General features: G+C 49.6%; 1 protein-coding gene across 1 annotated transcript; it reads right to left on the bottom strand.

Moving 5' to 3' along the window:
* Nucleotides 1-261: 261 nt before the first annotated feature.
* tbc1d24 (TBC1 domain family, member 24) lies at nt 262-12,579 on the bottom strand (the record flags this gene model as incomplete). Its single annotated transcript, XM_080541740.1, has 8 exons — nt 12,442-12,579; nt 11,833-11,929; nt 7,258-8,102; nt 6,034-6,192; nt 4,693-4,756; nt 2,409-2,504; nt 748-1,054; nt 262-416 (listed from the first exon to the last, which is right to left on the bottom strand). The coding sequence occupies exons 1-8, from the start codon at nt 12,501-12,503 to the stop codon at nt 262-264; spliced, it is 1,785 nt and encodes a 594-aa protein (XP_080397866.1). The 5' UTR covers nt 12,504-12,579.
* Between the last annotated feature and the right edge of the window lie 1,606 nt (nt 12,580-14,185).

The raw sequence follows: 14,185 nt of genomic DNA, 5'->3' as shown, positions 1-14,185 counted from the left end.
ATGTACAACTTATATATACATATATGTATGTCATATGTCTGTCTGTGTGTGTGTGTGTGGTACATGTGTGTATATGTAGTGTGTGTGTATGGTGTATGTAATGTGTGTGTTTGTGTGTGTGTGTGTGTGTTTCTATGTATGTGTGTGTATATATATCTAGTGTGTGTGAATATGTAGTATATGTATGACTGTATATGTATCCATGTACCGTATGTGTGTGTGTGTGTGTGTGTGTGTGTGTGTGTGTGTGTGTGGTTGTGGTTAGGAGGCCATGGTGTCCTGGAAGCCCCAGACCTCCAGCAGGGCGACCTGGAAGCTCTCAGCACACAGAGGAGGGTTGTCGAAGGTGGTGCAGCGGCCCGTCCGCCCGTGGTTCAGCTCAGAGTCGATGTACAGAGCGTTACCATCGCCCCCTCCTGGCGGGAGGCAGAACAACAGCGTTAAGACAGGGAGAGGGACAAGGACAAGGACAGGGACAGGGACGGGGACGGGGACAAGGGTCAGAAACAGGGGTCAGGGACAAGGACAGGGACAAGGACGGGGACGGGGACAAGGGTCAGGAACAGGGGTCAGGGACAAGGACAGGGACAGGGGATAGGGACAGGGACAGGGAACAGGGACAGGGACAAGGGACAGAGGTCAGGGGACAGTTACAGGGACAGGGACCAGGGGCAGGGAGAGGGACAGGGGTCAGGGACAGAGACAGGGACAGAGACAGTCATACTCCCCCCCCTCCCCCCTACTCACCCACTATAATGGAGTCATAGTTCCCGGCCATGAACATGGACGTGTTTCTGGAGTTGAGGTGGAAGTGTCGGGCGGACAGGAAGGGCGAGAGGCGGTCCGAGGGGTCGGCGCCGGGTCTGTCCACGTGGAGGCCCCCCCCACCGCCGCTGCCGTCTGAGTTGTGGCCCTCGGAGTTGTGGCCCTCGGAGGGGGCCTGGTCCTGGGCCTGGCCGTCCGCCTCCTCCCCCCCCTCCAGGGGCTTGATGGAGGTGGCCAGCTCCGGGTGCGTGATCACCACCCACTCATAACGCTCCATCTCTGGCTTCAGCTGCACCGACCAATCAGAGGAGGAGGAGGAGGAGGAGGGTATTGATTATGGCTGGATCGTGATAGATCATCAGTTTGGCAAGATCGGTATTTGCTTTGAAATCTCTTGAAAAACTATTTTTAAATGTTATTTATGTAGACAAGCCCTTAACTGATGCTGCTCTTATTTTTTTTATGTCTTGTGTTTTTACAGTTTTTCCAACTTTGTAGCACTCCCTCCCTCTCTCCTCCTCCTCTCCCCTCCTACTCCCTCCCTCCCTCTCTCCTCCTCCTCCTCCCCCCTCCTACTCCCTCCCTCTCTCCTCCTCCTCCCCCCTCCTACTCCCTCCCTCCCTCCCTCCCCCCCTCCCTCCATGCATGTCTGATACCTGTCCAGGCCTGTTCTCTGGTGTCATCACATGATCAGGTACCATTGTACTAGCTCCCGTTACAGGAGTTTCCGAGATGTGTGTGTGTGTGTGTGTGTGTGTGTGTGTGTGTGTGTGTATGTGTGTGTGTGTGTGTGTGTGTGAGGGAGTCTGTGAATGTGTTTGTGTTTCCGATGTGCGTGTGCACGAGTGAAAAGTCTGTCTGTGTGCGTGTGTGTGAGAGAGAGAATGTGTGTGTGTGTGTGTGTGAGAGAGAGAATGTGTGTGTGTGTGTGTGTGTGTGTGTGTGAGAGAGAGAATGTGTGTGTGTGTGTGTGTGTGTGTGAGAGAGAGAGAATGTGTGTGTGAATGTGTGTGTGTGTGTGTGTGTGAGAGAGAGAGAGAGTGTGTCTGTATGACTGTGGTGGCGTTTGCAAGCCGACTGACAGAGCACACAGTTGCACATCCACAGCTGAATAATTCATGCGTGAGGCATTAGCAACCGGGCTATTTCTGGACCAGTACCATCAGAACCACACCATGTCTGATAACATACTCCTCCTCATCCTCCTACTCTCCCCCGCTCCTACTTCTCCTCCTCCTCCTCTGCTCTTCTGGCCCCAGACAACAGCTTTCTTGGCATCACTTTATTCTACTTTATTCTATTATTGTGATTTTGTATCTTCCTGCAATGCCAATGTCGAAGAACCTATAAGCCAACGAATTTGACTCTTGTGTACCTGTACATTGGATGTAATAAAAGCAATTCTAATTCTGAGTCTGATCTGATGGTGAGGTCTGGCTGACTGGCTGGTTAGCTGACTGGCTGATTAGCTGACTGAGCTGATCTCCTTTAGCAGTAGGTGGAAGCCAGGCGAGTGATAAGGAGGCCAATTATTCTGGAAGAGCTGAGTTAAAACATGCACAAATGGCGCCATCTGGTGTCCGTTCTCAGTCACTGCTCTGCCATGACGCCTCAGTGGGAGGACAGGAGGCAGGGCCACTCACCCTGAAGACGAAACACTCCCCCGTGCCAAAGAAGCTGAGCTTGTTCCCTCCTCTCTTCCGCTCCTCCCAGTCCGTGGAGAGGAACGCCCCGCATACCTGCAGGAGAGAGGGGGAGGGAGGGAGGGAGGGAGATTAATTGACAGCTTTGTGTGTGTGTGTGTGTGTGTGTGTGTGTGTGTGTGTGTGTGTGTGTGTGTGTGTGTGAGTGTGTTTGTATTACAACAGCTCACATGACAGAGGGACAAAGGTGTGTGTGAGGGGAATGGGAATGGCAGGAGGTTACTATGATTATTACACCAGCTTAGAGCAGGCAGCAGGAATAGAGGGATGAAACAGAGTGAGAGAGGAGAGGACGAGATGTTGGTAGGACAGTTGAAGACAGGGTTGAGGTCAATAACATTTCCATTCGGTCAATTTAGGAGATTAACTCAAACAAATATGACATGGCTTTATATATAGTATATAAAAAATGTAGGTTTATAGGTGTTATAAATAATCAAGTCAGTGAGTGTGTGTGTGTGTGTGTGTGTGTGTGTGTACCAGGGGCCTGTTCCTCGAAGCACGATTAGAGCTAAGATAGACTAATTTAGTTAAATCGCAATCGCGAATTCCATTCCATGAATGTGGCTCAAATAATTCGAGATAGATAGATAGGGTTCCCACACCTTCTGAAACATCAAATTCAAGCACCTTTCAAGGACTTTCAAGACTCAATTCCCTCAAATTCAAGGACCCAATACGGCATAGTTGGAGACAGACCTAGATGAGAATTTATATAATAGGAACTATCCGCTCACAGACAACAATTAATTTAATTGTGTTAATTAGGCTTGAATGTGTGAACACTAGATGGTCTCTTGCCTTCTCTACCACAGCACAGCAAAACAATATATTGTGAAATATGTGTAAAGTTAAGCAATACAGAGACTTATTTACTAGTTGACGAGCTAAGCAATTTAAAAATAAATAAATAAATATACATATTTTTTCTTTTTTAGAGAGAGAGAGAGGGGAATTCAAACACTTTCAATGACCCATGTCTATTTTCAAAAACTTTTAAGACCTTGATTTTTTCCCTCAAATTTCACATCACAAGGATTTCAAGGACCCGTGGAAGCCCTGGATAGATATATAAATAAAATGGTGTAAAAAGATAGGTATGTGTAGTGTATCAGCTTGAAATAGCAGCGCGGTCTGTTTGGCACAGGGGTTAAGGCAGCCAGCTTGCAATCAGAAGATTTCTGGTTCGATCCTTGCCTCAGGTGGGATGGGTTGATTTTAATTAAATGTTTATTTTCTTGACGCCTTCATGCAAATCGATTTCCAATAAATATATCTGTCTAAGTAAGTGAATCATCTATCCATCAGTAATCATAAGAAATAATAATCTATGTCAAATCCAGGGTCCAGTTACAATGCTAGAAGAACATCATTTACGTTTTTTTTGTAGTAAATTGTAGTAACTCTAATAAATTAGCCTACACCATAATTTTAAACATACATTTTTAGATTAGATTCAACGTATTGCAGAGTACAAGCATCAGAGAACAAAATGTAGTAAAACGTGTATGTCAGAAGCGGGATTCGAACCCCCGTCTTAAAAATAAGACTATATCCTGATGGCAGCGGCAGATGACACTCTGCCAACTGGTGATCTGATTGATAATAGCCTACTGCTGATATCACCACAGTAGAGAATGTTCATTTATTACAAAATGAACATAAAACAATAAGTAGGGGCTAGTATGACCTACGCATTTAATCTGTCAGATATTTCTTGCCAAACCATTTCCCTCGCCTTGTTAATTGCGGCAGTATTGCACTTTTTTACATCTTATTTTCTGTCTTCATAAAGATCAATAAGTAGGAGCGCTGCGCTGTCACTTTCCAGTCTAGTAACTTCTTTTCGACAATCGGCTCTTCTGGGCTCCTTCTACCTGCGGGCACGCAAATTTCCAAACCGGACTTGTGTGAACATTGATGACACAAGCCTGATTCTCATTCGAGGAATCACTTGAGGCTTGAATCCCAATCGAGAGTTGCCTGAACGAGGCTTTCCTTTTAATCGTGAATATACTAATCAACGTATGTGGAACAGCCCCTGGTCTTCCCTACCTTGCTCATTATCATGTTAACTGCTGTTGTTACATGCTGCAGGGTGTGGGAGCACCTGAACGTCACGAGTCATGACAGTGTGACTCTGTGTGTGTGTGTGTGTGTGAGTGTGTGTGTGTGTGTGTAAGTGTATGTGTGTGTGTGTGTGTGTGTGTGTGTGTGTTCCTACATCAGCGTCGCAGGTCTTGATAAGCAGCAGGGTGGGTTCATACCCTTCACAGTGGGAGTAGAACCTGGAACACAGACACAGACACACACAGACACAGACACAGACAGACACAGACAGACACAGACACACACAGACACAGACACAGACACACACACACACACACACACACACACACACACACACACACACAGACACACACAGACACAGAGAGAGAGAGAGTCACAACACTGTACCAACCCATACTCCAACATCTCTACCTTCTAACACTGTAGACATGGACGTCAGACTTCATGTTTTTACACTTTGTGTCGTGATTATGTGTCACTGGCAGCTGCAATATTGTCATTTCCCCCGGGGATCAACCGATCTATCTCTCTCTCTCTCTCTATCCATCTATCTATCTAAAGTGAGATTCTAAACCCTGACTGTCAGACCATGGACTCTTTCACCAGCAGTGAGACTGCTGTCTTTATGGAGGTTGTTGTGGACTCTGGATTAGACATGTGACAGTCAGGCTCCTGACCTGCAGCGCTGTAAACCAACGTACATTAACCCAACCTGCTACACACTGTACACCTGATACACCTGTTACTGGGGAGGCTGGGGGAGGTAGAACCACCTGTTACGGGGGAGGTAGAACCACCTGTTACTGGGGAGGCTGGGGGAGGCAGATCCATCTGTTACTGGGGAGGCTGGGGGAGGTAGAACCACCTGTTACTGGGGAGGCTGGGGATACACCTGTTACAGAGGAGGCTGAGGGAGGTAGAACCACCTGTTACTGGGGAGGCTGGGGGAGGTAGATACACCTGTTACTGGGGAGGCTGGGGGAGGCAGATACACCTGTTACAGAGGAGGCTGGGGGAGGTAGAACCACCTGTTACAGAGGAGGCTAGGGGAGGTAGATACACCTGTTACAGAGGAGGCTGGGGGAGGCAGATACACCTGTTACAGAGGAGGCTAGGGGAGGTAGAACCACCTGTTACAGAGGAGGCTGGGGAAGGCAGATACACCTGTTACAGAGGAGGCTGGGGAAGGTAGATACACCTGTTACAGAGGAGGCTAGGGGAGGCAGATAAACCTGTTACAGGAAAGACATTCAAGCCAGGTTGAGGCTGAGGCTAGGTGGGCGGGGCCAGGCTGAGGCTAGGTGGGCGTGGCCAGGCTGAGGCTAGGTGGGCGGGGCCAGGCTGAGGCTAGGTGGGCGGGGCCAGGCTGAGGCTAGGTGGGCAGGGCCAGGCTGAGGCTAGGTGGGCGGGGCCAGGCTGAGGCTAGGTGGGCGGGGCCAGGCTGAGGCTAGGTGGGCGGGGCCAGGCTGAGGCTAGGTGGGCGGGGCCAGCCTACCTGTTGAGGCTGCAGCCGTGGGTGGAGGTGGTGAACAGCAGCTTGGGCTGGCAGAGGGCGAAGCGCTCGGGGATCCATGACCACACGTCCTTCATCTCCTTGGCGCTGACCACCTCCGAGGAGAAGGTTTCCGGGTTCAGCGCCAGCTGGACGTTCCGCCTGGTAACCGCGGCCAGGGAGAGACGGAGAGGAGGGGGACTCTGTTAGTGACAGGCACAGTCACAGGCACAGGCGCGCACACGCACGCACACACACACACACACAGACAAACACAAGCACACGCACTCACACACACACACACACAGATGAGACGTACCTTATACTAGAACCCAAGACACAAGATGACGAGGAACACAAGGAGACACAGGACACAGAGGAGTGAAGGATGGAAACAGAGGTCAGTGGATGGAAAGAAAAGAGAGAGGGAGATAATGAAGAAAAAACTGAACAGAAACAGAACAGAAACAGAATGTTGAGGGAAAAAAAAGTGCGCACGCACACACACACACACACACACACACACACACACACACACGACGTACCTCACTCTAGAACCCAGGACACAGGATAACGAGGAACACAAGGAGACACAGAGGAGTGAAGGATTGAAATGAGGGAGAAAAGAGAGAGGGAGATAATGAAGAAAACACTGAACAGAATGTAAAAAAAAAGAAAAAAGAAAGAGGTGGAAAAACAACCATTTACCCAGAATCCCCCATGGAGACAGAGACATACAAGAGACCAGCTAGAAACAGGAAATCAATTAACCACATCAACGTCCTTAACCGCCGTGCCAGTAACCATGGAGACCTTTCAACAGATACATTGGTCAAGCCCAGTTTTGTAGATGTGTGTCTCTCATTCTAAGCATCCCATCATGATTTGGTTAATAGTTGCTGTGTATTTATATATAGTTATTTGCACAAGCGTTAGCAGAGGTTGCTAGGCTAGCTCTGAGAGAGAGAGAGAGAGAGAGAGCGAGCGAGCGAGAGAGAGAGAGAGGTCTAGCACAGAGAGAGAGAGAGGCTAGCACTGGTGGAACGAGCTTCCCACTGCTGTCAGGGCTGCAGAGTCACTAACTATCTCCTGTCGTAGACTGAAGACCTCCATTTCTTCAGGCTACCTCTTGACTGTCCCTCTTAAGACCTCCTCTGTTTGACCGTGATGTCCTAACCCTGGTCCTACCTCCTCTGTTTGACCGTGATGTCCTAACCCTGGTCCTACCTCCTCTGTTTGACCGTGATTCCCTTCTGCTGCAGAGACTTCTCGTTGGTGAGCTGCAGCAGAGTGATCTCCTTCCTGCTGAACAGGCGGATGGAGAAGGCCTTCTCCAGCAGCTTGTCTGGGCTCACACTGGAGCCGATGCCCTTCACGAACGCCTGGATGTCCGTCCGCACGCCCTTAGAGTCCTGCGGCTGCTGCACCTGAGCCCCGGCCGCTGCCTGACCCCCGGCCCCCGCCTTCTGCTTCCGGTAGAACTTGAGCAGCGCCAGAGCGACCCGGTACAGGACCTTGTAGCCCTCCACCAGGAACACGTCCATGACCCGTGCCACGTGGCTGAAGGGCAGGTCCCCCAGGACCCAGCGCTGCCAGTCCAGGTACACCTCCAGCACGTCCGAGGCCGTGGCCACGAGCAGCTTGTGGGCGCCGGGGCAGTACTTGTTGGCCAGGTCCCCGAAGGTCATGCAGCTGGACTGGTACGCCAGGAAGGTCTGGTCCACCAGCCGCTTCCCCGGCTCGTTGCAGGCCAGCAGCCGGCTGAGGTGCTCGAAGCACTGGGCCTCGTCGGCGCTGAAGTGCAGGAGGAGGGAGGTCATGGCGGGGAGCGTGGGGCAGTGGGAGATGTCCGGGAACTGCCCGGCCAGGCAGGAAATGACGCGGTGGGCGGAGCTGAGGGCGTCGGCCTTTAGGCAGTAGCAGGGCACGGCGCTGCCGTCCACGAAGTCCGGGAGCGGGATGGCGGCGGCGGAGGGCTTCTTGGCGGTCACCTGACCCATGAGGTCGCGGTAGACCTCGGCGTCGGGGGTTACGGTGCGGCAGGGGATGGCTTTGATCAGCTGCTGGTACACCTGGGAGACAAAAATAAATGAAAAACTGCCGGTACGCATTCGGTATTCGGCCAAATGTTTCCTTAAATTCGTCTTCAGCTTCGGCCAAGAATGTTTAATTCGGTGCATCTGCATCCCTAGTAGTATGCTTTGCTTATAGTAAGGGCATTTTACCAGATATTTGACCAATCTGCGAAGTAAATCGTTACCAAGAAATTTCTTCACCAATGTGTTTCTAAAGGTGTGTAATAACATGTCCTAAAAGGTTGAAATTCAACTCCTGTGGGAAACCTCATAAAAAACTGCTCAAAGTTGGGTACCGATAACCGATTTTCGAAAATTCGAAAATGCTTAAATTGGACTTGAGTAACTTTTGAGGGGTCAAACTAGGCATTTTTCATGATTCTGAGTTGATTGCAAGCATGTATTTGTCACCAAGAGCACATCCTGGATGGGGGGTGTTTTGACAAGGCAATCCGTGCCCACCTCCTCATTGATGCAGCCATCTATCAGCACATCATGAAACATGCCTTCACTGAGGAGGAGCTTGGTGAAATGAGGACCTTAATGGAGAAGGTGGCTGATGGTAAGATGGGAGCCCGACACACAGATCCAGTAGTGGCACTGTTTGAACATAGGTTTGAAGAAAACATTAAAAGACTCGCTGAAGGAGGAAGAACGCCTACACTCTGGGTGCAGTACCACCACATGGTAGATGTGATCAAGACCTTCATCCGAAGTGAGCGGCTTGCAGACCACAAGGGGCACCTGTCCTGCATTGCTACCAGGATGCTGGACATCTTTGCAGCTGCGGGCCATCATCAATATGCCAAAGGTGCACGGCTGTACTGTCAACTTATGAAGGAACTTGAAACGTTGCCTGCTTACAAAGAGACCATAGAAAGTTTCACTGCCCATGGAAACCATGTTGTCCGTTACTCCAGCCATGATTGGTCTGGCACCTGGTGTGACATCTGTATTGAGCAGACATTAATGAAGGCAGCCAAATCAGAAGGTGGACTGAGCAGAGGGAGGATGAGAAACAGTGATTCTGGCCACAAGTGCTGGGTGCTCACCCTCAGTCACTTCTCCAATGTCAACCAGTGCATGGAGGAAGATGTCAAGGAACATGCTCCACCCCACAGAGACCTTGCCAAAACACAGATGAAGCGAGATGCTGAAGCAGTTGAACTTGCCCTCCAATGGTTTGAGGAGAACAACCCATTCGACCATGATCGAGACAAGGAGATGTTTGTATCTTTCTCTACAGGATTCACAAGCACAGGAGATCACCCAGTCAATGCTGAGAGAGCAGCTGAAGTAGGGAGAGAGATGCAGATTAAGCTGGATGGACAGTCAGTGACATCGACCATGGAGGTGAAGTCAAAGGTACAAGCCCTGTCATCACTCAGAAAGATTCCCAAGATCAACGAGAAGAAGATTCACCTTGACTCACTCAAGTTGTTCAACCGACTGATCATTTTTGCCCAACGGGATATGACAGTTGAGACAAGCTTGGAGTATGAGCTGACTCCCGTCCCATTGTCCCTTTTCAGTAACAAAGATCAGAAAATGAACAAGGCGAACAAGGCAGGCTTTTCCAAGACTAGCCTGAAGGAGTTAACTGATCCACTTGAACTCACTAACCAACCCTGCTCCACTTTGGTGGTTGATGGCGGATGGCTTCTCTACATGGTGACGTGGGAACAAGGTCAGACTCGGCAGGAGATTGGCAACAGTTACCTAAGCTACGTGCAGTGTCTTGGCCGTAACTCTCAAAGGATCATTGTGGTCTTTGATGGCTATAACAGATCGCCAAAAGATCATGACCACATCCGACGTACCAAGAAGTCATGCTGTGACCTCCAGATTCGACCGGATATGATACACTGGACACCAAGAGCGAAGTTCTTGGACAACACTCATAACAAGAGTGAGCTCATTCACCTCCTCTCTTCAACATTCAGAAAAATTCACATCACCGTGGAGCAGAGTGACAATGATGCTGACACTTCGATTGTGAGAGAGGCATTGGCTGCTGCTACAGATGGCTCTGTTGAGGTCAGTAACATTTGTGTAGGTATTTTACTTGCATTAGATATGACTACTTTAAAAGAAGAGTTTTGACTATTTTTATATATTTTCACATAGTTGAACATGCATTGCATATCTTCTTCTATTTTCAGTTGCGGGCAGAAGACGCAGACGTGCTGGCAATGCTGGTGCACCATAGCTCAAGCACCAACCACCCACTCTTCTTAACCACATCGAAGGGCTCTTATGATGTCAAGAGGATCCGAGAAGCTCTCTCAGATAGAAAGAGACGCTACCTGCTCTTTTGTCACGCCTTCACTGGGTGTGATACGGTTTCTGCTATCGCTGGCCATGGGAAAACAACTCTGTTTGACAGGTAATTACAGGTTTTGTGCAGGGGACATCGACGAACATATGGACATCTTCCTTGACATACACGCTACCAAGGATGCAGTGATTCAGGCTGGTACTAGGATCTTCCAGTACATTCACCATGGGCCAGGTACTACTCTGGGTGCAATTCGATGCAACATGTTCTCGGGAAAGGCAGCGGCTGGGCTGATCAAACCAGAAACTCTACCTCCAACAGAGGGTGCAGCTGCACAGCATTCTCTCCGTGCCTACCTACAGACCCGGGACTGGATCCTTCTACAGAGCATGTCTCTGGACCCCAGTGACTATGGATGGACATTAGGTGTTCATGGTTATGAGCCAGTTCCAACCTTAGACCCCATGGCTCCCGACGAGCTACTCCAGTTCACAAGCTGCAATTGTAATGGAGATTGCAGCAACCGGCGATGCAGCTGCAAGAAAAATGCTGTCAAGTGCATCTCAGCATGTGGAGTTTGTAAAGGCATTACATGCAAGAATGGTATTCATGATGTTGTTGAAGAAGACTCAGACATTGACTCCTGAAGCATTTGACCTATGGTGGATCAGTATTTGCTCTGAGTATTATGCAGCTAATTTAAATAAATGTATATGTAAATGGAAAGGGGCGTGGCAGTTTCTCTACCAGGAAGTGGTCTTGGTGACAATTAAATGCTTGCAATCAACTCAGAATCATGAACAATGCCTAGTTTGACCCCTCAAAGGCTACTCAAGTCCAATTTAAGCATTTTCGAATTTTCGAAAATCGGTTATCGGTACCCCAACTTTGAGCAGTTTTTTATGAGGTTTCCCACAGGAGTTGAATTTCAACCTTTTAGTACATGTTATTACACACCTTTAGAAACACATTGGTGAAGAAAATTTTTGGTAACGATTTACTTCGCAGATTTTCATATGTTTCCCTTACTATTAAGACAGTGTCTGACTAACATTTCGGGGATGGGGTCAGTTCCATTTCAATTTAGTGAATTCAAGAAGTTAACTGAAATTCCAGTGCCAATTCCAAATGTCCTCTTTGCTTTTTAATGAGGAACATTTAGAAATGAAATTAGAATTGAAATGGAATTGACCCTAACACCGGAATGTCAGTCTGACATTATCCTCTCTCAAGTGTACTACCAAGGTTTGGCTTTACCTGTGTTACAGTTTATGCTTCCTTACGCTGGGTTACATTTTGGGTTTTCCTTGGGCTGGGCTAAGGTTAGGTTTGGGTTTACCTGTGCTAGTGTTAGGGTTTACCTGGGCTAAGGTTTGGGTTTACCTGAGCTAAGGTTTGGGTTTACCTGAGCTAAGGTTTGGGTTTACCTGGGCTAAGGTAAGGTTTTACCTGGGAGCGTAGCTTGTGGTTCTTGGCCCAGTGGCCCTGTCTGGCCAGAGTCTTCAGCTCCTTTGGGTCTTTACAGTCCAGGTTGCTGGGGCCGCTGCTGCTGACGGGAACACAACATTAATGACACAAACACAGCAGACTGCACCTTTACGTCCAATACAATGTGCTGTACCGTAAACACTAGAAATAACACAGGCTGGCCCGACACATTGTTGCATTGTGATAAGACAGAATTATACTGGGCATGTAGGATAGGACCAACACCAGCTGTTCTGTAACTGTCAGGAACACGCCTCCTCTGCTCCTCTCCTCTCCTCTCCTCTCCTCTCCTCTCCTCTCCTCTCCTCTCCTCTCCTCTCCTCTCCTCTCCTCTCCTCTCCTCTCCTCTCCTCTCCTCTCCTCTCCTCCTCTCCTCTCCTCTCCTCTCCTCTCCTCTCCCGCCTCCACTCACATCCTCCTGAAACCGCATTGGAGGAGAAGATCTAGGTCCCTCCCCTTCCAGACTCTCCTCCAATGCTGTTAGGGAGCGAAGCGATTGGAGGACAGAGGAGAGGACCCGAGGAGTCGAGTTCTTAACAATTGAGAAAATAAAGTAGTAATAACACAAACCTGTTGGCCAGGTCTCCCATCTGGCTCCAGTCCACAAATCTGCCGTAGTCCTCCTCAGCCATGCTGACTGCCTGCCGGAACCTTCTGGACAGAGGCGGGGGGCGGGGCGTCAAGCTAACCTTCTGACCTCACTGCAAGAACCTCCTCCACACCACCTCTCAACCACCCATGGTGACGCTCCTGGAGAAGGAGGAGGGAGGGAGGGAGGGAAGAGGGGGGAAGGAGAGATGGAGAGAATGTTGTTAGTAAGTGCATAGAGGACACAAGCCCTGAGAACAGCAGTGCCGTTGCAGGAACAACTCATACCAAAAACACAAGAAAATAATGTAATAAATAAAAGAAGAAGCCAACGTGGAAAGTAAATCTTAGTTTTTATTATGTAATGCAAAACCCTCAACCACAATTCACCTCTAAGGTAGAAGATTGTTGAATCTGAATCTCCTTGCTCAGCCCCCTGAACCCCCCCCCAGATAAACTAGACTCAGACTAACTCCACCGCAGAACCCCCCAGCTAAACTAGGCAGATAAACTAAACATGACAGGAACACGCCTGTACACGCCACATGCCAGGAGCTGCCTCCGTCCTGCAGTCAACCAACATCAGCCAATTAGCGCTAATTAGATTTGTGTTCCAGTAACCATCTTCTGACAGGAAGAGGCGGGTCCAGTCTGAGGTCTCTGTCATAACATTCCTGCGGAGGTGGAGGGAGGCTGGAGGGAATCTGGGGGAGGTTGGAGGGAGGTGGGTGGAGGCTGGATGGAGGCTAGCCCTGACCCTGACCTAACCCTAACCCCTGTCCCCTGTCCATGACCTAACCCTGACCCCTGTCCCCTGACCTAACCATGACCCTGTCCATGACCTAACCCTAACCCCTGTCCATGAGGCACTCTGGACGTCCATGGCTGTCGACAGATTAGGACAGAGCATCCAGACGCAGCAGAGATCATAGACGTAACACTTCCCTGTGGTGCCGAGGACCGTGACCAGCAGCCCTCCCTCATAACGCGGTGGTTATACCAGTAGAACACGTAAGTGGAGTCCATAGGTGCTTGCTCCCTCTCTCTCCCCCTCTCTCTCTATATAGGCTATATAGGCCCAGGGCAGGCTGTGTTAGATCTGCTGTTTGTATGAATCATCGGTGCAGGTGCAGACACAGCTGTGCTCCAGCCGTGCAGAAATGAATAACTTGGAGCTGGAAGGCTATTGGCTATATTCAGTGATGCACTAAAACCATCGATATGGTTTACACACACACACACACACACACACACACACACACGCACACACACACACACACACATCCCCTTGTTGTTCAGGCGAACCAGCCAGGGGTGTACTGTACGTGTGTACAGTAGGTACAGTAGGGACAGCCAGCACATAAAGGGGTCATAGGGTAAAACTAACGGCAACACGACCCCCCCTAAAGCGACACACTGACACAATGACATCGTTTTAACTGGCAAGCGAGGTGGCTGACACACACACACACACACACACACACACACACACACACACACACACACACACCTCTCTCTCTCTGCACACCTAACTGCCTACCTCTCTGTCTACCTATGCAACCACAGAGCTAACGGTGCCAGCAGCTAGTGGGTACACACACAGCCAGAGCTAGCTAACTAACTAACTGGATGTGCCATGGATGGTAACGTTAGTAGAGCACACGGCCGTGTAACCTGCTAACCCAGAGCCCCCTACGGTGGCCGAGCGGGGCGGTTTCTTTTCCAT

Source organism: Nansenia antarctica (genome assembly GCF_963989245.1).
Source record: "Nansenia antarctica genome assembly, chromosome: 11".
In the NCBI taxonomy this organism is placed as follows: domain Eukaryota; kingdom Metazoa; phylum Chordata; class Actinopteri; order Argentiniformes; family Microstomatidae; genus Nansenia; species Nansenia antarctica.
Note: the sequence above shows the minus strand (reverse complement) of the source record. Positions and strands in the feature narration are given on the sequence as shown.